This window comes from Takifugu flavidus, chromosome 7, assembly GCF_003711565.1.
Source record: "Takifugu flavidus isolate HTHZ2018 chromosome 7, ASM371156v2, whole genome shotgun sequence".
In the NCBI taxonomy this organism is placed as follows: domain Eukaryota; kingdom Metazoa; phylum Chordata; class Actinopteri; order Tetraodontiformes; family Tetraodontidae; genus Takifugu; species Takifugu flavidus.
The window spans coordinates 13,644,760-13,665,663 of NC_079526.1; the positions used below are offsets into that span (position 1 = coordinate 13,644,760).

The 20,904-nt window shown below is 42.9% G+C and overlaps 3 protein-coding genes and 1 long non-coding RNA gene across 5 annotated transcripts in view; 2 read left to right on the plus strand and 2 right to left on the minus strand.

The window, feature by feature from the left end:
* ap1m3 (adaptor related protein complex 1 subunit mu 3) lies at window positions 1-13,977 on the minus strand. Its single transcript, XM_057038990.1, has 12 exons — window positions 13,782-13,977; window positions 10,931-11,087; window positions 10,404-10,471; window positions 10,199-10,329; window positions 7,645-7,792; window positions 6,777-6,903; window positions 4,520-4,662; window positions 3,593-3,664; window positions 3,160-3,318; window positions 2,638-2,763; window positions 2,271-2,346; window positions 1-1,051 (listed from the first exon to the last, which is right to left on the minus strand). Exons 1-12 carry the CDS (start codon window positions 13,821-13,823, stop codon window positions 1,029-1,031), a joined length of 1,272 nt encoding a protein of 423 aa, XP_056894970.1. The 5' UTR covers window positions 13,824-13,977; the 3' UTR covers window positions 1-1,028.
* LOC130529102 (uncharacterized) lies at window positions 13,881-15,096 on the plus strand. Its single transcript, XR_008951485.1, has 2 exons — window positions 13,881-14,020; window positions 14,711-15,096. It is a non-coding gene; the product is annotated as an uncharacterized LOC130529102 (long non-coding RNA).
* Window positions 14,190-20,225, minus strand: c7h1orf210 (chromosome 7 C1orf210 homolog). Of its 2 annotated transcripts, XM_057038999.1 has the most exons (5): window positions 20,089-20,225; window positions 16,561-16,889; window positions 16,233-16,421; window positions 15,524-15,693; window positions 14,190-14,865 (listed from the first exon to the last, which is right to left on the minus strand). In XM_057038999.1, the coding sequence occupies exons 2-5, from the start codon at window positions 16,616-16,618 to the stop codon at window positions 14,860-14,862; spliced, it is 423 nt and encodes a 140-aa protein (XP_056894979.1). In that variant the 5' UTR covers window positions 16,619-16,889; window positions 20,089-20,225; the 3' UTR covers window positions 14,190-14,859. The 2 variants fall into 2 exon arrangements, with proteins under 2 accessions (XP_056894979.1, XP_056894978.1); XM_057038998.1 differs by lacking the exon at window positions 14,190-14,865 and having other exon boundaries at window positions 14,953-15,693.
* tie1 (tyrosine kinase with immunoglobulin-like and EGF-like domains 1) overlaps window positions 15,599-20,904 on the plus strand; it is a 24,559-nt gene continuing 19,253 nt past the window's right edge. Inside the window, exon 1 of the mRNA XM_057038985.1 lies at window positions 15,599-15,733. The gene's annotated coding sequence lies outside the window, so the exon portion shown is untranslated. The remainder of the gene's footprint in view (window positions 15,734-20,904) is intronic.

Consider the following 20,904-nt stretch of genomic DNA (forward strand, 5'->3'; position numbering starts at 1 on the left):
ACAGATACAAAACCTTTATTTCCAAAGACGCCCCTTGATAAATTAATGGCAACACATCACAGAATACTTAGTAATGAACAGACATGCAATAAACAGTCTCCCTTATCGGCCGTGCAGAAGACTGATCTGCTGCAGGGGTGAGCAAAGCTGCAACAGAGGGAGGGAATGCAACTGTGTGTGTGGGGGGCGGGGGGAGCCACGGAGAAACGATTACTTCAACATACTGACAATATTCTCAGATTCCTCAAAGTGAAGCTCGGTTCACCTGTGTTCTGTCTCCAAACGAAGCCCCTGGTTCCGTCCTTCAAACGCAGTCCGCAGGGGACTGACTAATGCAGAATAAAGAGCCGATTAAACATGACAAACTATCGGCACCGCGCTCACTCCTTCACTGTGTGCAACAAAGCTGTGAGCTGATTTCTAGCACAAGGACAAGGTTACAGCCCCCCCGGGAGCACGGCGCCGGTATAATGTTGCGCTGCCAACACCTCCGAAATATTGTGCCTTATTAATCATTGAACTGGTTGCTGGTGTTTGTTTCTGTGGCCATACTGACAGTGCTGAAGTGGAAGAGACTTATTTCTAAGGCCATAAACATCATATAGGGGTTCAGGAAGATTAAGTTTATAGTGCAGGGATAACGAAGTACGGTACAACCTGAAGCATTTAAGATGCAGACACCCGGCAAGTGGGAGCAGGAAACCAATTAGAAGGTTCAAAAACCTGCTTTAAAATAACAGCTGCTTCCTTATTTTCTGCTGTTGACCTGGACGGACATTTTGCAAGAGCACACCTTTCCTAAATGATTAAAAATTATATATATTACATGAATCTTGAGAAAGCAATAAATAAAAAGCCCACAGGTCAGAGGTGAGGCCACAGTTCTTCCCGTCTGAGGTGGCGTCTTGTTTTGAAAGACGTGTCCTGCGCTTGTCCTCAGTAGTTCTTTGCAGACAGGGAGCCAGAAAAACAAAGGAAAGGGAGGAAGAAAGAAAACATCCATTCCTCCAGCTGCAGCTGTGCCCTTTTTAGTTTGTCCGGAGCTGGTAATCTGCCAAGAAATGGAAGGGAGCATTAACGGCTTTCCTCACCTCATCACACCAGTATCAGCCCGATTAAAACCACTACAGACAAACCACACAAGCTGTGGCGGCACGATGGGGGTGATAGAGAAGCTTTCTGGTGTCGGTCCACATGCAAGAAAATAGCATTAGAATCGTACTGATTAATTTATGTGCAGTCACAGCTATCGTGCCAAATTCAAGAAAAAGAGATTTATTTATTTACACCCCATCAGTGGCTGTGTCCACGTACCATAATTTGTGACAACAAAATACTAAATAATAGAAAATGTGGGGTTGACGATAATCTGTCATTGATCCAAAACTGCCCGGTGCTGCTGCGTTGATGGCAGCAGATCCGGTTGCACGCGAATGCTACCTGATCACACTGACCCAGCAGTCCGGTGTGTGTCTGTGTGTGCAGTCAGTCAGTTTGCAGTTAGTCAGCACTGCTAAGTGCCTGCTCATCACTCATGATTAATTCAGTCCATCTAGAATATCAGTTTTATTGGTAAATCAGTTATGTGTGTGTGGCAGAAGTGAAACGTGATCCACACCAGCTTCTCGCCCTCCTTGTTGCTAATGGCAACACTAACACACTATCCTAAATTGTACTCATCTTGTTTTCTTTTCCTCTTTTCTCCATCCCAGTCGGTGGGATGACCATAACATTTCTTTTACATCTCGTCTTGTTTGAAGACAGAAAAACCAAATGTAGAAAATTGAGGCAATGCCACGGCTAAAGATGAGGGAGCACAAAGAAGCGGCAGCGTGTCGCTGGTGTTGTAGGTCGATTTGCTCCCACATTGTCACGTCCAATAAGAAAAGACTGGATGTTTTTAAAATAACAGAAATGTAAAATAACTGTGTCGGGTGTCTTTTGTCCCCAGAAGGTAAGAGGGTTTTAAAATCCATTCTCACTTTTACAGCAACCCTGAGGACTAATTTTGCAGCGAATGGTAGCAGGGGTGTAAAGTTTCTACTTCTGATGTCCTGTTGTGTGAGGCCCAGCAGGCATGAGCCACGGTGACAGCAGCAGGTAATGGATGTGATGGATCCTGTACGGCTCAGTTCACTGCTCAGCCACACACACAGCTGCAGTCAAACCTCCAAACACAGCCAGGCTGGAGCATTTTAAAAACTTTATTGTTGCCTCTTATGTATTTAGTGACCTGATCTCAGGGATAATCAGGGTCAGTTTGTTCTTACCGCCGCTCTGTGTGATGTAGCGCACCCATGGTAACGCCTGGTAACCACTCTTCTCTATGATCTTAAGGTAGCGCACCTGACGAGCAGAAGCAGGTTCAGGTCATTTTGTTAAACAGATTCAAACTTTAGAATGAGACAAAGTTCTTCACCAGAGAATTCAATCCATTCAAAGCAAATAGGATAAGAATTAAAAAAAGAAATTTTGTTTAAAAAATATGGCTTAATTTGTGAGTGACCAAAAGGCTATTTTATTAAGGCTCGACAGGCTTTCTGTGAGTGGTAAACAATGAATTATTAATCAATGTATAAATATGCAGAAGTGATGAAAAAAGATAGTAAAATGTGTGGTGTGAAGATAGTGGCCCACCTGAATCCCAGACACGGTGAAATAGGGGATCTCAAAGTTAACCGTGATCGGCCTCTTGGACTCCAGCTCCTCACTCTCCACACTGGGCAGCTCGAAGTGCGCCCGCATCATGTATTCCTTCCCCCCCTGCAAAGAACAGAGGAGGCTAAACAGCTGCTACAACTTCACGTAGAGAGTGTCAGTGTTTACAAAGCTTTTCAGATAAAACTGTTTATTCAGTTTGATGAGTTCTATTCCCAGGTGTCCGGCTCCAAGGTCAGCTGGAGAAAGCACGAGACAGGTCCTCCACAACAAGGTCAATCAGATAGCAACTTATGAGATTTAGCATCCGTTTTGCATATATAGACTAGAAAGATCGTCAGGTTTTTTTTATCCTTCATAGCAAAAAGTGCTGTCTAATGATGATAATGAACCAAATAGAACTATTAATGCCAAACAGACAATTATGAACATAAATCCTCCAGTCAAAATACAGACAAATATTAAAAACCCAAATCACCGAGTTAGAGATTTGACACTAACAGGGAAAGACTTGATATTCCACTGCACTGCGCTCTTTTCAGGCACCCACTTGGCGCTGCCCGTGCTGGTCTTGAACTTGGGTGAGTCGGCATCACTGGGTACTGGCACCAGAATGGCGACGTTGTTGGCAGTGGAGCGGCTCTTAAACTGACTCCGCGCCTGCAGAAGACAACACTGCTAAATAAAAACATACATGCGGCCTCAGACGCACATGAAGGAGGTCGTTAGGATTACGCACACCGCTGCTTGTTATTCTGATTCAGGGTGGCTGTCTCAAACAGATGGCAAGCACAGCAGTGATCCACTGAGAAATGTGTGTCATAAATACTAAATTATCCTCAGTGAAAGGACTAGATGAGTGGATAAGGACACGGCAATTTGTGTTAGTGCATGCGTGTGTGTGTGTGCGTGCCTGTGTGTGTGCGACGCTTACCTTCACCTTGATCTCCACACGGCTGTGGGAGAACTTTTCAATCATGCTTTCAATCCATATGAGGGGCTTCACCTGTCAGATGAAGAGAGCGAGTGGACAAGGTCAGAGGGGTGAGCGCAGAGCTGGACGGCTTCACGATGGCACACATCACCAGAGTGACATGGCGATAAGGGCACAGCGAGAGTTCAAAAGAGAAAATAAAGGTGAAAATAGTTTTACGGTGGCTTATTTTGCTGTAGGGTGGAATACCAAGTGTGGTTTGTGTCCTAAATGTGCATTGAAAGCTCAGTTTTAAATGCCCATTGCTTATATCACTATAGTTAGTACTTCAGAAGAAAAAAACATGGAAAGCAATTAGAGGCTTTTAAAGGTGGGTGTTTTTCTCCACTTTAATGTGTCTGGAATCTGACCTGTTATGTGATGTTCCGTTGACACCCTGTGGACAAGTTTACAGCCCTTTCCTGTTCCAGCAAACTTAATTTACTGTGAAGCAGATTTATTTCAATCTTTCTGCAGCTTCAGAGTGAAACAAAAGGATCTGGAATGGGCAGCCTCAATCTGCCTCTAATGTCAATCCATGCTCATGTGCAGCGGTCATACCTGAAATGGCCATTTTTAGATCAATTACTTCAGCTATTCTTCAAGTTAAACCTGATTTTTTGTGAACAGTGGCGTCATTGTGATAAAAAGATAAGGATCTCTGAACTGAAGATGTCCAGTGGCGAGCGCCTGGTGCTCGTGTCTTGGTTACACAGTCATTATCTGGTCTTATCAGGTCCCACATGCATCACAATATTTGTTCTTGAACACCGAAAATGTTCAGAGAGCGATGATAAAAAAGAGCGCTCCAGGCTGTGGCAGTATTCCTCCATGTCCTGCTGTGAGACAAATAACGACTTATAGAACAACAGTCAGTGTCCTTCTCACCGTGGTGTTGAGGCGGTAGGACATGAGCTCGCTCTCGCCGTCAGGAGGGATGAAAGAAATAGTGCGGTCGTTCTCGAAGCGTGACAGACGGACGCACTGATGGAACTTCACATCCTCCAGCTCCACCGTTTTGCTCTTCTCCCCTGACAAGAGGCAGACAAACAAAAACATGCACACAAAGAAATACACAAATGAGGATTGAGCGCCTTCTGCACATCCTAGGGGAAATCAAGGTCAGTGTCGTGATGACTAAAACTTCTCTTCCATGGAGCGTACTACTAAATACATCTGCCATCTTTTCCCAGAATCTCCAGAATGTATTTATTTCTGTGCAGCAGCTGAATAACCAAACAGCAGCTGCTTCCATCATCTTTTCCTCAGCTGAAGCTCATTCATGCTGCCTCATCAGCAAAAAATACATTTAATAAAAACATGCACCTGCTGCTTCAAATCAACCTTTTATTTCTCCAAAATTGCACTGCAACCTTTTTTTTTGAATTTGGTAATCTTGTAGGAAAAAAGTGGCATCCAGTTTGGACTTGTGAGACCAGTGAGAAGGTTTAAAGCACAACTTCTTTTCAAGGTGGTATCCACAGTTTTCTGAAGAACAGTCAATATCCCCCCCCCCCTCCGTGTCTAATGGAGGGTGCTTAGGTGTGGAAAACTGGTGTAATGACTGTGGGCCTCTGGGCCTTCAACTAAATCCTGCATTCACTAGTCAGCTAAAGTCAGTCTCCCTGTCTCCCCTGAGCCATCTCCAGGGCCCCTCAGTCAGACAGAATATTTGTGTGTCCGTCTAAAGCAGCTGAGCATTGTTCTCTCTATAGTTCACCCATGTAAAATGGCTGATGCACTCTTGTTTTTGCACTGGCTGTGCTTTTGTGTGTTTCTTACTGGGGACTAGCTGAAAGGAAGTCACAAATAACACGTATACACACACACACATGCATACAATATCATCAAGATAATAAGGAGGAAAGGTCATAGGGGACACTTGCTGTCAATGCCAATACCTCAGGGCCAGAAGAGGTGTGTTTGTGTGTGCACGTCCGATGGGGAATGAAGAAGCAGGAGAATCCCCTGTGAATTACCGTAAAAGCTGCTCTCACGTGTGTTTCTGCAACCTAATCTCTTTTCTTTCTTTGCCGGTCTGCACGTAATGAAAACACAGGTACATTTCTGTCCAAAACATAATTTTTGGATCTAATTAAGATTTGTGATGCATAGGATAAATTGAATTTAGAATTATTTCTGTTAAATGCTGTTTTATGCTCTAATTATTTCAAGAGACTGCAGCATCGTAAGACCATTCTGTATTTCGACCAGCAGAGGGCGGTGTCGGGTGCACAACAAGCAGGTTCAACTCCAGATGGTTCAAATCCATTCTAATGCTGTGAAACACAGACAGACCATAGTATGCTGCTGTATCTGTCAGAATGAATGAGCTCTAAATTTGGTTCTTTCCCATTTTTTCTGGGGATGTTGTTTCCCGGACCGCAACAGGCAGCAGGGGGTCGTGGGATGCATATATAGCAAAAGCACAGTACCTCACCTTTCATCTGCAGGTTGATAGCCTGGAGTGAGGATTAACTGAGAGACGAGAGACAGTGGGGGAGTCTTTTCCCTTCGGTAAGAAAAAAGTGGCAGGGGGGAAATATAGGTGAAGTGAAGAAAGAAAAAAGGAAGAGGGTGAGAGGAGGGAGAGGCTGGGGAGCGTACGGGGAGAGGCAGGCAGATGCAGCAGGAGACATTAATGGGAAAACTGGGAAAGTGGGAGGAAAGGGATGGGGAGCTGAGGAAGGATGAAAGCTAAGCCAAGCGTGAGATGCGGGGACGTGAGGAGGTTTAGGCAGAGAGCAGGCGTTCTGGGTGTGAGGGTGAGTTTAACGAGTGTGTTCAAATTTACTTTATTCAGCCTTAAGGTGGAACGTTGCCATTCAACTGAATCTGCTGTTGACAGTTAAAGGGAACAGAATCAGCTCTTTGTGTAATGTTGAAGGACTTTTTTTTTTTACTTTTGGAGACCTAAGTGATGTCTACATAGCAGGTGAGGCAGATTAATGAAACTAATCTGGGAATCGTGGAGAAGTGTCCAATAGAACATCTTTATTGGGACTGATCAATGATGACCTTCTCAACATCTTCCCACATTTAAATCAGTGGCTGCCTGCGCGATTGTATCTAGCAACTTCAGCGCTTTTACACATGTAGGATGGCTGTTAACTGCAGCCACGGAGAATGACTGACTGTTACTTACTGCCTGTGATTTCAAACAGCACTTTGTCATTGAGGCCCAATCTGAGCTCAGGCATTCCCGACAGGACCACTTTGAGCTTGATGGCGCCAACAATTTCACTCCGCAGGACGCTGCCATTGGCGCTCACCTAAGGGTGAAAGAGGAGTAATTCATTTTACATGACAGGTTATTCTTTTAAGCTTGGGAAGCAGCACAGTTGATCACTTTCAAATGTGGTTTTAAACAGTCAAATCTGCAAATGTTCCACATGAAATGTCACAGTGAGTGTGTGAATAAACATGCAAGACTAAACAACCATAAAGCACCTCGGGCCGGTCTGGATTTGGAGCCTGTGAGGGAGATTTTAAAGGGAATGAAGGTGGAGAACCTTTTAAGTGACTAAAACAGACGAAATGAATCTGCAACAACAGCTCCTGCAGAATTTCTGCTTCCTTTAGACCGACATAATCCTGGTGGCCTTAAAGTCTTTTCAGAGAAATTTCAATTCTGATACCTTTAGTGTCTCCTTCCACCAGTGGAAAGGCACAACCCCCGTTGTGTTTGCTAATATTTCCCTCATATCCACCATCAACTGATACTTTTTTTTCTCATCTTCTTAACTTACTACATGTCCTTCAACTGTAATAGTCCACCAACAAAGAAACACAAATACCATAAAAAAATGTAGAAGAAAAGAATAGGTTTATTGACCCTGGAGACAGTTTCCTTTGCTTTTCAATTCAAGGAAGGAGGAGTTGTTCTGAGACTATTTTAGCTCTGAAAATTCCACTTTGCCTCAAACACATCATTTTAAACCAGATGAAGCAAATGGTGCTTACCTAACAGTTCAACACAATAATTACTGAACCTGTTATCAAGCTGATCTCACCAGTAGGTTCACGGACTCGATCACATCCATGAAGACTTCGTTTTTTCTGTACTTGATGCCCTCTGACCTCCAAGACACGGCATTGGTGACGGTAGCAGGAGGTCGGGGGGCCCCCACCTCTAATTTATAACCCTCCTGGGTGATGTACCTGAAAAAAAGCAGAAACAAGTCAGGCTGTTTCTTAAGATCCCCAATTTCAATAGCTACATTACAAGTAATCTCTCTCTGGCAGAACAATAATTTAAATATTTGTGCTATAAAGCAAATGCTGAGCTATTAAATGAGCTACAATAGTGTGAATAGATTGATTGGTATTCATGTTAAAGGGGATTATTCATGGATGTAATTAGAAATGGAGATTTTTATTCTCACTACGATCACAGACGACAATCACATTGGTTTGCATGATAATTTATGTGTTGTGCAAATTTAACCACCGCATTAGGTGTATTAAAACCACCAGTAGATGGCAATAATATTAATATTTCTAAATTCTTTAGAAATTTAAGGCTTTTGTGGCCTTTCGCCGAGATATTTGGATTGACGTGCGAAACTGCGCGAGTGTTTAGGTGATTGCTGTAGTGATGAGGACAAACAAGTCGCAAGATTTAATATTCATGAATTCAATTGGCAGCAGTGCAGAAAGCAATGAATGCAACAGTGTTTCCTGGGTACAAACACAAAATCACCATCAGAGATGAACAGACATTATTCACTGTCCATGTGAACTCCACTCACTGATGGTCCCACTAATAGCGTGGTACTGGAGATGCTGGTTACTGCCCAGAAACAATTCTCTGACTGTATCCAAGGAGACACACGGACTCAAAGCCTCAGGAGGACAGAGCAGAGCTGTACTCAGCTGAACAATGTGTGACCAGGCCTGGTGGAAATAACCACATCTGCAAATTCAGTGCACTATCACTGAGACAGACACACGTCCACAAAAGGTCTCACAGCTGACGACGTTGGGACATTTTGGTAATGATTCATACTGTAAAGGAAACCAGGTCTCTGCTGAAACATGGTGGCAGCAGCGGGGACAGGACGGTTGCTCAGGGAGGGGGGAATGCTGGGTGAACTTAACAAACTATTGTGCACTTTCCAACAAAACAATGACCCAAAGCACAGAGATAAAACAAGACAGGAGATATCTGTGAACGTCCCAGAGTGCAAAGCTTGAGGTATCAAAGCCGAGAAGCAGACAGGCTGTCATGGCTGCCAAAAACGTTTGACCCGAGTACCGAGGTAAGAGTCCCGCGGCTTCTGTAAATTCAACGTTTTCGCTTTTCTTGCAAAAAAAGTGAAATTCAACAACAAAGCAATACCGACAGTAATTGAACAAATCATCAGTAGATGTTTTATTGTGTACCAGCTTCAAAACTGCTAAATAAACACATTTTGGATTGAGTGACAGATTGAGGCAGAATTCCCCCCGTCTGCCCCAGTTCCTCCCACCAAGATGATTCGGAATGTACGTTGACACGTGGCAAAAAGTGACAGTGCTGCGGCAGGCTTGAGGTCGATACGGAGCTGTGCCGTAAGCTTTGGTGTCTGTTTTGTTTTGCCCCGATTCTCTTCAGAGATGCTAATGAAAGGATTTGTGGAGGCTGAGACAAACCTGACAGATTAGCATAACAGTAGCAGTCATAACAAACCCGCAGAAATGTTAGAAGGCACACATGAACACAGACATGCACCCCTCTGCAGTCTGAAGCCTCCACCCGTCCCAAGCAAACACCTCCAATTACCGGTACTAAACGGGGTTTTTAATGGGTAGAGGTGAAAAGGACAGAACCTAAACTGCAGACAGAAAGGAAACTGGTGCTTGTCTCTGTGCACATACAAAAATCTGGAGTTTTAATCCAGCTGACAGATGATCGTTTCTTCGCTGAAGGGAGGTTGGTACTAACCATTAGCCCTGTTCAAACACCAAACTGTGCTGATCTGGCGGGGATTGAGTGGTGGAGCCGCTCAGCAGTCAGCAGGCGAGAGGCTGGATTATACCAGCCAGTCAATCATCGGGCAGAGACACTATCCTCAGCACGGATTTCACATTAAAGATCATCATCTTTTGAAAGGTTTTGGATAATCCACATACACAGGTGCTACTCTAAAATTCTCATTATTTAGTCGCTGGAAAGAAAGGAATCCAACATGGAACTGAACAGTCCTGAAGGCAACAGAAGAATATCAACAACCCATAAACCATTTTATAGTCAGTCACCTGTTGTATGTTAAATAAAAACAATGATTATGCTGACGCCACCTCAAGCAGAATAACTCTACTCTCTGCTCCTACCTCTGCAGATCAGTCTGAAATACAAACTCAGGTTAAACAAAATCTCTCATTTTGTGCCCTGCTGTAATAGAGAGAGCTGAAAGGCATTAAAATAATCAGGCAGAAGTGCAGCAATTATGCTAAACCGGCAAAGGGTTATTTCATTCAAAATGTGTGGCCACAATGGGGAAAAAAGCTCAGCACTTTGCCAAAATTTTGCATTGAAATTACACATAATCATTCTTCAGAAATGGTGCATAATATATGTCTCACTCTTGTAAGATCTTGCTGTCAGTGGTCTGGGGGAAACCAAAGTCCATCACCTCGTCCATTAGCTCGTACACTGTCACAAAGTTGTCCCGGATGCTCTCCTCTTCGAGCTCCTTAAAGTACTCCTTGAACACCTAAAGATACAGACACAAACACAAGTCACTGAAGTGGCAATTTGGCAGGTAGAGGATTAAAAACCGACACCCACCTGGACAATTTTATAGAGGAAGGAGTACACCAGGGCAGCATTGGCATTCTTCTTGGTCATGGCCACAACTGGTAACAGCAATGTTAAGAAATAACATCTGCGGCTGTGTTGAAATAAACCAGAAATTGTTCCGAGTCACAAATGTTGTGAAATTCAACAGTCTAGTCACAACTAGACGGTGTCTAAAGTTAGAAGAGAGTAAACTGGAGCTGCAACGATGAAATAAAAGAGATAAAGATCGGTGATCTGTGGAACTGCAATATGACGCTGAATTAATAATGTGCAAGTGTGACGAACCGATCACCCTGATGTCGTGCGCATTCTTTCAACAGGCTGCGACACAGAATCTGAGGAGCTGCCTGCTGCAGAGATGTGAGACCCCGGAGTAAACTGGGAGCTGGCACAGCTAACAGAACATGCTAACCCACCCAGGGTTGTAACAACTAGACACATTCACAACCACAGCAATGATTTTAAAATCAGGAGTATTTTATACGAACGCGTGATGCAAATGTAAAGGTGGATACGGTAAAGGTTGCTGTGTTTGATCCACAGGAAGTGCGAGGGGCCGTGGCTGACCAGGGGCGTCATCTCGGCCTCCTCTTCTCTCTTCATCAGGATGGGCATGAAGTGATCAATTTGATTCATATCCATGTCCCCCATGTAGTTGCGACAGATCAGCACCTGTAATCATCACATTAGAGAACAAAATCAGCTAAAAGAGCAGTATAGGAGGAGGATTTCAGGTATTAAACTGGAGAATGTGCATTTTCTGGAATAACTTAACATTAATGGCTAATCTTTTTTTTAATATTATTGTTTGATCAAACACATTTGGTGTTTATTTAGTAATTTAATAGTACAACAGAGGAGAACTTTCCTGTAAGTCAAACTTTTAACAAAGATTTCAAACTGAAATGTTCAATACCTCAATGAATATTATATCAAATGCAAAGTGTTTTTGTACAGACTTCCGGTTCTCAAGAGGAATCAGATCCTCCAACTTTGCCTCAACAGTTCTTGCACTGACTGCCCTCAAAGTGTTTCAATGCTTTTTTTTTTCCTCTTCTCTGGAATAATTTAGAATATCTTGCTGATCTTTATGTAGGACTCTATTCTGATTGTAATTTGTACTTGCCCTGTATTTAAAAAGATGATACCAACCAGCCTGACAGTCTCTTGGAGCTACAGTCATGGTACCAAAATCCTAACTTGGTTAAACCTTTGGCTAGCAGGCTAAAATAAACCATGGTGCAGATAATACTGGTGCGGAGAGTCTGCAGATCCATCTACACATGAATTTAATTCGTTAATATCTGCTCAAATCATTTTCCACGGGGGTCCAGAAATTTAAAAGAAGACCAGATGTGTGCAGAAACCCATAATAAAACTGTACAGAAACTGGATTTCTATGGGCATATAAATTAAAATCCAACCGTCTCATCTGTAATTGCAGCCATTTAAATACTAAAAATAGAACCTATGACAGCATGGATTCTGTCTGAAGCACACAAACGAACAGCCTCCTGTTAATAAACTCCATTGTGAATGCTGGGATCCGGAAATGTGCGCAGGAGGACGCATGACCCAGAATCTCACACTGACAGGACTGAGGAGGATTTAATAGTGTGACGCGAAAACTTCTAACTGCCTGGACGAGAAACTAAATCTGAATACGTGGAGACAGACTTGAGCTGTATAATCTGAACAGAAACATGTTGGCGGAAGGACAAACGAGAGAAAACGGATCAAAGTCTTCACGCTTCAGGGATCCAGATGATACACACATGCACACAAAGCAACCCCCCCATCCTTTAATAGAGGAGTGTGTGAAGTAGGGGTCATGAAGGGGCAGGGACAACAAAGGGGGAGGAAATAAGAAATAAAAAAGAGGAAATGCCAGAAGAATAATGGAAAAAAAAAAGCAGGCTACTGCACCGCTGCTGTGAGAGGAGACTGGAAACGCATAGACAAGAGTGGGGTGCGAGGCCCCCGCAGCAGTGACCAGAGCACGCGAGCTGAAGTTTGCATCAGGCCCATCTCAACGTGCCACAATCACCAGAGTTGCTGGTTTAAGTTTGGAATCGGTGCATTTGCAATTATGAAGCTGTGAACAGGAACGGAGAGTAAATCTCACATCCCTGCCACATTCAGGACCCAGCATTTATGACCCCCGCTTCGCCATAACCCGAGCCTCAACGGAAACAGATCGTCATGATCAGGAAATGTGAGTCACTTCCACACGCAGGGCCCTTACGGCGGAGACCTGCGATGACAGAAGTAGATTCACAAGCAAAGATGCAGCTCTCTTTATCTACAGCGGACGCCGAATGTTGCACGCACAGCCTTATCGTCGAGGCGGTTTAGGGCGCTCCTTCGTTTAGCTTCTTTAATAAATGAAGACCTCGGCCTCTCAGACCATCCTGGTGATGAAAAAATATGTTACTCACTAATAATGAGCTTCCAAATGAAGATGTTCTCTTTTTGGAAATATTACTTGGGGAAAACTGGCTGCCAATGACCTCCTGCTGGGTTCAATGATCTGACATTTCGGTCTACATCATCCCAGCCGTGTGTGGTCTGGTGCCCGCGAGCGGCGGGGATGAAGAGCGAAGATGTCAGGGGGGGCTTCTAAGATTTGTCCCAAACTGACTGTAAATATGAGGGAGACTGCGGTGGCTGCTTCAGCTGTGTCCGGGGTTTAATCCAGAATCATTTGAACTTGACTGACTGGTTTGGTTGGTGACAAAAAGATTTTTCTTCTGTTTTTGAAACAAAAGTTGACCTCTGACTGGATCCAGAGCTTTTTAACCAGCCCATAATAAAGCACGTAGGGGTGAAAAGGCATTAGACATCAACTGCAGATTTTAGTTTAACACATTTACCATTTATTGCACTTTACCATCCGTCATAGGTGCCCCGCAGATTTACTTTTAACGTGTTTCAAATGGACTTTCTCAAATAGGCGACACCCTGTGGGGTTCTGAGGTTTATGTGAATTAAATGTGAGTATTTAAAAAAAAAAAAGGGGGGGGGGGGGGGTAGATAGATGGATAGATTCAGAGCGTTGAATTTAGGGCACATCACAAACAATGACGACCGCATCGTTGCACATGAACAAACTGTGCGTGTGCGTGCGTGTCAATAACGGAGAAACGAGTTTGGCAACTTCGTCGTCTTCCTGACTGCTCACATGTTCCAGGTCCCACACTGAAACTTAACATTTCTCCGATCCAGTATGTCCCAAGTCCCAGAGAGGAGCGAGCGAGGGGATCGTTGCTCAGGTTGGGGACATTTTTGAGGCGTCATCTGAGGCAGCAGGTGCTTCAAAAACATCAACTTCCTCCCGCAGCAACTACAAAGTCGCAACAAACTTACCTTTCCCTTCAGGTCGAGGATAAATACCGCCGACGCCGACATTTTGGTGGGGAAATATCCTGGAGAGAAAGCCCGGGCGGTTTCTAAGTCTACGTTAGAATATGGGTCAGTGGAAGGCAGAACTCTTGGCTCCCATCATCTCGCTTCCTCGTCTCCTCCACTCTCTCCTCTCACAACTACACTTCGCCGCCTTCCCGGATGCAGCACAAAGTTAGCCAGAACGAGACAAACTACTTCCGGTGAGTCACCCCTTCCATTTGACGTGCAACAAGAAGCGTGGTTAACGCTGAAATTATAGTCTTACAAAGCCGGTATTTTTTGTTTTTTTTAGACAAAATTTGAAAGCATAGTTTGAATTATATCGAAGATTGTCTGCTGCGGTTATGGTCAAATAATACCGATGCTCCCTTAGCACAAAGCTAGCTACTTTATTTGGCGTAATGATTGACAGCAAAACCAATTACAAAATGTATATAAAATAAAACATTTCAAGCTAAAATAAAAAAGCATTCATTTTGTGCATATATATTTCACTGCTGGCTGTTTGTTTTATTTAGGCTAACTTTTAGAACTAGATAGCTTGCACTTTATCTTGACCTAATTTACATACATAGATTTACAGTGCTACCTACAGTATGTGTATTAAATGTTTGAGGAGGATATAATATAGTGACATTTACAGCTACGACATAACAGAAAAATAAATGTACACGTTCAAGTATCGAAAATACAAGTTGCTCTGTTTACGTCATTTTGAGTTAAGTCACCATAATCGATCAGTGCTTGACATTTGCTACTTTACCCAACTTTTAGAAAATACGACGCAGAATTAACCAAACGGTTAAATTATAAATACGTCAGATAGTTTTTGCTTAGTTTACCTGCTGTAAGTACACGTGTGCTATTATATTTTGTGCTTTATTTTGGAGGTTGCGTTTCCGCTTGTTCTGGTGCTTTTTGGTAAACTTCCCTAAAGGCGGAGAACCTCCCTGACAGCCTACACAGACCTGTCAGACCGCTCTCATCAGCTGGATGGTTTCAGGGCGTCTTCTGAAGGCTCACCACTAATCATTGCTGGTTATATCTGCATGGTAAAGTTTAAAAAGGTGAGTGTAAGTTGAGTGGACATCAGTGATGCACAACACAAAACAGAAAAACTGGGGGAAAGTGGTCCAGAAGTTGTACAATGTACATCTATTGTTTATTTCAATTTTCTTTTGACCTATTCATGCAGAGTGTCCATCCAAAAATAGCAGTCACAATAAAGTAACCAGGCTAACAGCAGTTTACTGTTATCAGTAAAATGATTTGCACATTGATATTCAGTCATTTTAAAACATTCTTCCACATCCTAATACAGTTAATTTTATTTACATCCACTTCAACATTTAGTAAATAAATCTAATATTTATTTAATTTAGGCACATAAATAAATTACATGTAAATGTATGTTATATTCAGTTATTGAATTTATTTGAATAGAATTATTTTGATACACTTCCGAACAGAAGTAACTACTATCCTTATACCTAAATTACATTTTCAACTAGGATTTGAGCTGTTACAGTTACTCGCCTTCTGTTATGTTGCAAGCTTTAATGAAGTCAACTCCAAAGTGCTCATTTTGTGGTTTGCACTGAATTATGTCATGAAAGTGGTGGAACGGAAGCAAAAGCAGGAGTGTTGACAGAGGAAGAGGACAAACAGTTCCTTTAGGCAATGGAGAATTCAATTTCATCCACCTCTTCCTCTGTGTCCTCCATCTCCTCGGCTGCTTGTTCAGCCCTGGCTCGCTCGCTGGCCAGGATGTAGTTGTCCTCAATGAAGCCATCATCATCTTCCTCTGTGGCAGGACGCGGACACCCGGGGTCGATATCCTGACCTCCGTGCACGGCAAATTCCACCTGCAGGCCTGAGAGTGGAGCCAGAAGAAACCATCAACACTCTTCAAGGTTAGGCCCACAATCAGCAGCATGGTGGATGAAAACAGAAGCTATGAGGCTGAGGCGCTGCTGCTGACACCCACTAGTAAAGGTCATTTGGGGGAATATACAGTTAACACCAAAATTGCCTGCATAATCAACTTAGAAACACACAGCCTTTTGAAGATAATGTAGTTGAAACGGTCACAACTTCCATGTTTTTCTCAGTTTATGACAATTTGAGATGATTTTTTTTTCTTACAAAATGGCCCACAATCAGATTTTGGTTTCAAACTACTGTTATTGAGCTCTGACACGCTCTCAACAGTGATCATTATTCTGCATCATCGGATTTTTAATAATTCATGTTTTTGCTACATGAGCAGCATAAAAATTCCCACTCAAAATCTCCAAGAACCTTTTGGCTTATTTTTACATGAATATCTTCCATGTGCTGCAAACTACTGAACCACAGCAGTAACCTAAATGATGTTTACATCAAAATAGAAGCATACACACACACACACACCTGATGGTTCACATTGACTGACATTGTCGACCTCCCTCAGCCGGGTGTGTCTGTAGCTGGCCAAATAGTTTCGGACCACCTGACATTTAGCCAGCAGGGCGATGAGGATGGAGACTGAGATGGCGATGACCAGGACGCCCACCAGGAACTCCCAGTTGCCTGGTGAAGGTTTCGGGTTCACCGTGGTGGCTGTGATAGTTCAAAAGTATACTTCGCTGTCAGTTACTTTGTTCTACATTGTAATCCTTAAAAACAATTGTCAAATAGTTGTCCTCTTAAAACCAACCTTAATTGTTATCAATGTATCATATTTTTAAAACAATCTTACCATTTACTGTTATGTTTGAGGTCACGGTAAAGGGTGGGGCATTTGAAATCCCATCCATCTGTTCTGTTTGGATGCAACTTCTCCTGCGTGGATTAAAATTCTGCTTGTTGGCTCAGACCTGCTTGCTGGTTTGAAGCACCATTATCTTCAGCATTAGTCGATGGACGTCACGTCTGTCAGCCAATGAGCGTTTGTTGTCGACACTCGCGTGCAGCATGTTCCAGCAGACAGTTGCTCCCTCAGCACTCTGGGTTACCTCCAGCAGCTACGAACCATCGTTGCATGGCAGCCAGCTCCCCAGATGAGGGTGGTAGATCTACAGAAGTTTGCTTTTGGCCACACAGAAGTCAGACCGTCAGAGCTCCACTAGGTGGCGAGGTTGAGTGACATAAGACTGGTCAGATGTGTATGAAGCAACTTCAATATCCCAGTTTCCTTTTTTACTGCAGTCAAATTCAGTCTGGGACAAATTAAAGATAATTCAAGCATTACAATTCTCATTTTGCATTAATGTCATACAAACATTTTAATGCCAGCAAACTATAATGGCCCTATTTTGTCGTGCATACTGGCTTTGAATACTTTTGAAGTCTTTGAACCCAGAAATGCATATTTCATCACTGATTCACAGAAAGAGAAGACGAACAATCAAATAACCTAAATATTTCACAGAGCTTGTATGAAGTATATCGGTGTCATCTCTAAAAGGGGGAAGTCCCATTTGTCTGGATCTTTCTGGTACACCATAAGATGGAGCTGGCTGTCAGGAACTTGGGAGGATATGGACAAAAACAGGAACATTGTGGAATAAACAGGAAGACCCACACGTAGAAGCTTCCTCAGTGGGTCTAGCTGACACAAAACATTAGTCAAATGACTAATATAACACTGCTGCTACTTCATCCAGGGACAGTAAAATAAAGTCTGTCTAAGCTTGAATTGTTAGACCGATTGATTTGAAAGCTTTTATCACAACTGTTCATGATGCACTGGATTTGCAAGATCCAAGAATTTGCATTAGAAAACGTTGGACAAGAACATGCATCAGTCTGTTACCCTTTCCCTCCCACATACAAGCAAAGTCATGACACAAACAGAAAAATGGGTCCCCTGGGCTCTAAAAGAAGTTTGGGATAAGAAACTATTCATCAAACACCCACTGATTGCATCCCTAGGACATATTAAAGCGAATCAAAAATCAGGAGGTGGAGATCTAGGGGAACCAAGAAACAAAAACCAGCATTTGAAGAAAAGAACCCACTTCCACACAAAAACCTAAAGAACCAGTTGTGTCAGTCCTCTGGTGTCACTCACAGCAATAGAGCAGCAGCTGATTAGGCTCAGCTGAGCCACCAGGGTGGAGCTGTGGGCTCCTCAGCGCTCCTAACAACAGTGCTTGTGCAGCTGATCAACCACCTCCAGCACTAACAAGCACCAGCCTCTGAGCTGCTGAGTGCTCACGCATTTCTGCCCATTGAATTAATTACGTGATCTGCGAGGTGTTACGCTGTTATTTCTCCATAAGAAATGCCACAACTGATGTTCTGAATCGATAGACGAGCGTGTTTGAAGGATAGATGATGTTTGTGTGCAATCGCCTGTAGCTGTTAGGACATTTGCTTGAGTAAACCATGTGCCTGCGTAGGTTCACTTATTTCCATTTATGTTTAACCTGCCATATTGCAGCATTTTGGAATTTTATTGTTTACAATGATTAGGTCAAAGTTTTTTTAAAAAAGCAGATTCTCCTATGACTGACATTTGACTTTCTTTCAGGATAAGCTGGGCAAGTCTTTTGGTTAAAGTAGAAAATAATTTTTGTTTTTCAGTGTGTTTTTTCCAGCTTGCAGTTGCGTAATGTCACATATATCATTGGTGCATGATATATTTATTGGAGCTCCAGGGTAAATTTTCACAGCAGGAGTGCCCTGCCTAGCGTCAGTCATTAAGCCTCTTCCTCTTCACCTTCTACAGCTATTCTGTTCAGCATTGTTGGCTGTAAACACGGCGACGGAGCTGCCTTTATCTCTTCCTGTTCTGTCCTTGTTGAGGCAAAGCACATCAAAATTCACACACCAAGCAGTGCAGCTCCAGGAGCTAATGGGAGAGAAGCCTGAAGTGCCAGACTGTGTTTATGACTGTTGCTGTATGGGTTTGTTTGAAAGCACACACTCGAGGAGCTACTTTAAAGCTGAATTAGTTAGTGTATTTTTTGGTGCCACAAATTGAGAATCAAGTGCCCTTGGAGACACTAATGAAGGCCAGAGGCTGTGAAACTTTCTGTCTGCAAACTGAATTAAACATCAAAATGAAGTGCCTGTGGAGCGTGCTCACATTCCTTTGAACGCTCTCAATGCAACTGGTTTTATGGGTTAATTAAGCTGGTTTTGATGGCATTTGTGCAGCGGTGGAGACATTTTCCTCAAGTAAGCTTTCGAATCTGCACAAGACCTCATGCTATAGTACTATTAATTGGTGACTACCTCATTACACCATTAAACCCCCCCCCCCCCCCCCATCTAAAACAATTTATAAAAGTAAAAAGTGCTTATACATTGACTAGCTATGACTACCAATTGAATCATGTGGGAGATAATAATCAGTCAGCAATATTTCATAACCAGTCATCCATCTGTCTTAAGGCACGCGGCAGTTGTTCAGGCATTTGAGATTTGTTATATCAATCTAAGTACATGTATTTTGAAAACCACTTGCCCAAGATGTATTGGCTTCACATAGACTAAATCACAATAAATTTTACACCCAGACGGTTCTCTGGCCAGAAAATCAAAGAGGCGTCCTTCGCTTGACCCTCACCCCAACAATACACAGATCAACATGAAGCCTCCCCCTTTTCCTCTCATCTCTCTGCCAAGATCTGTATTTTGTCTCAGTTTGAAAGTGTGTGGAGGAGTCTGGCTCTTCCATTGTTTGGTAAAGATAATGGCAGAGGTTCTGATGGTGCCTGAGTTAAAAACCAGCTGACAGAAGTAGTGTTTGTTTTTCATCCTTGTTTTTGTTTGGCACCTTTTTTTTCATCCTTGCATCCTTTTACCTTCAGCAAAGTACCAATATTATTGCCAAGAAGCTTCATCTGCATCAGTGAACGCTGAAAGTTAGACCCAGTTTAATACTATAAAACAAAAATCATGAAATATATATTTAATCATAAGCTTCAGCACGTTCTTATGTAAATAAAGTCGATTTTCACTGTGTGACTGCTGAGCTGCCCGTGATGCATCAGTGTTTTGGGTGAAAACACTGAGAGGCCCGCATGCAGCAAGTGCAGGAAATAAATTCACTTTTAAAGCTCCTTCTTTCTGAATTACTGGGATATGGAAGCATTATATGATAATCGATAATATATTACCTATTTAAGATCTACTTTTACTTGAGAATGTCTTGCACTTGGATCCGGTCCTTATACACACTTCAATATAAAGTCCTGTCAGATTAGGCAGATCATTTGTTGCACATTGTTGACCAGAACATGGCATCTCTAAAGACCAGTTTTTGGTTTAAACTTACCTGCTCAGCTTCCAAACGTAGCCGTTTCCTCACTTCCCTGTTCACTCTGACTGTTTGCAGTGCGTTCACTGCAACATGGTGAAATATTGTACAAAGGTTAAACAAGGTGTGCTCTGCTGCTGCTTCACAGAGGAAATAGTTAATGGTTAACTGAAGGTGTGCAGAGTCCCTCCCACCAGCCATTGCTCCTCTTTGTCCAATGATTCTTTAGATCTAGTCAGAGATCATTTTCAAAACTGAACAAACCAGGAAGAAAATATGACATCTGGGCAATAATTGTAGCATCAGGTCAGCAGATCAGTTTACAGCTATGTAAAAGAAACCATTAAAACCACTGTTTTATTTTTCCATTTGTCTTTTATTATTGATGCTCTATTAGATATCCATGTGAGTAGGCAAATGAGTGATTCATGTGGGTTTTTCTTCTTCTTGAAACATTTGTTAGTGCCAATTAATCAGGCTTGCCAGGGGCCACACCTCACCTTGTTGATATACAGTGTAGTACTCTGTCTCAACCCTTCCACAAGGGAGGAAATAAGACAAGATACGATTAGTAAGGACAAGGAGTTTTGTTTATTTTAGACATACAGCCTGAGGGGAGAGAACAGTCCTGCTGTGGTGCTGAAAGGAAAAGCTAGGTGACCCTGAAAACAATGGGGCCACATCCTGACCACGGCGCAGTGTCTTTTGCATCGTTGCGTCTCTCTCCCTTACTCTTCCTCCCTTCTTCCATATGTTCCAGGTTGCAGGATGTCTTGGCTGTATGTCTTAGGGCAGGCTCCAGGGACAGGGATGGGTTTGGACAGTAAAATGATA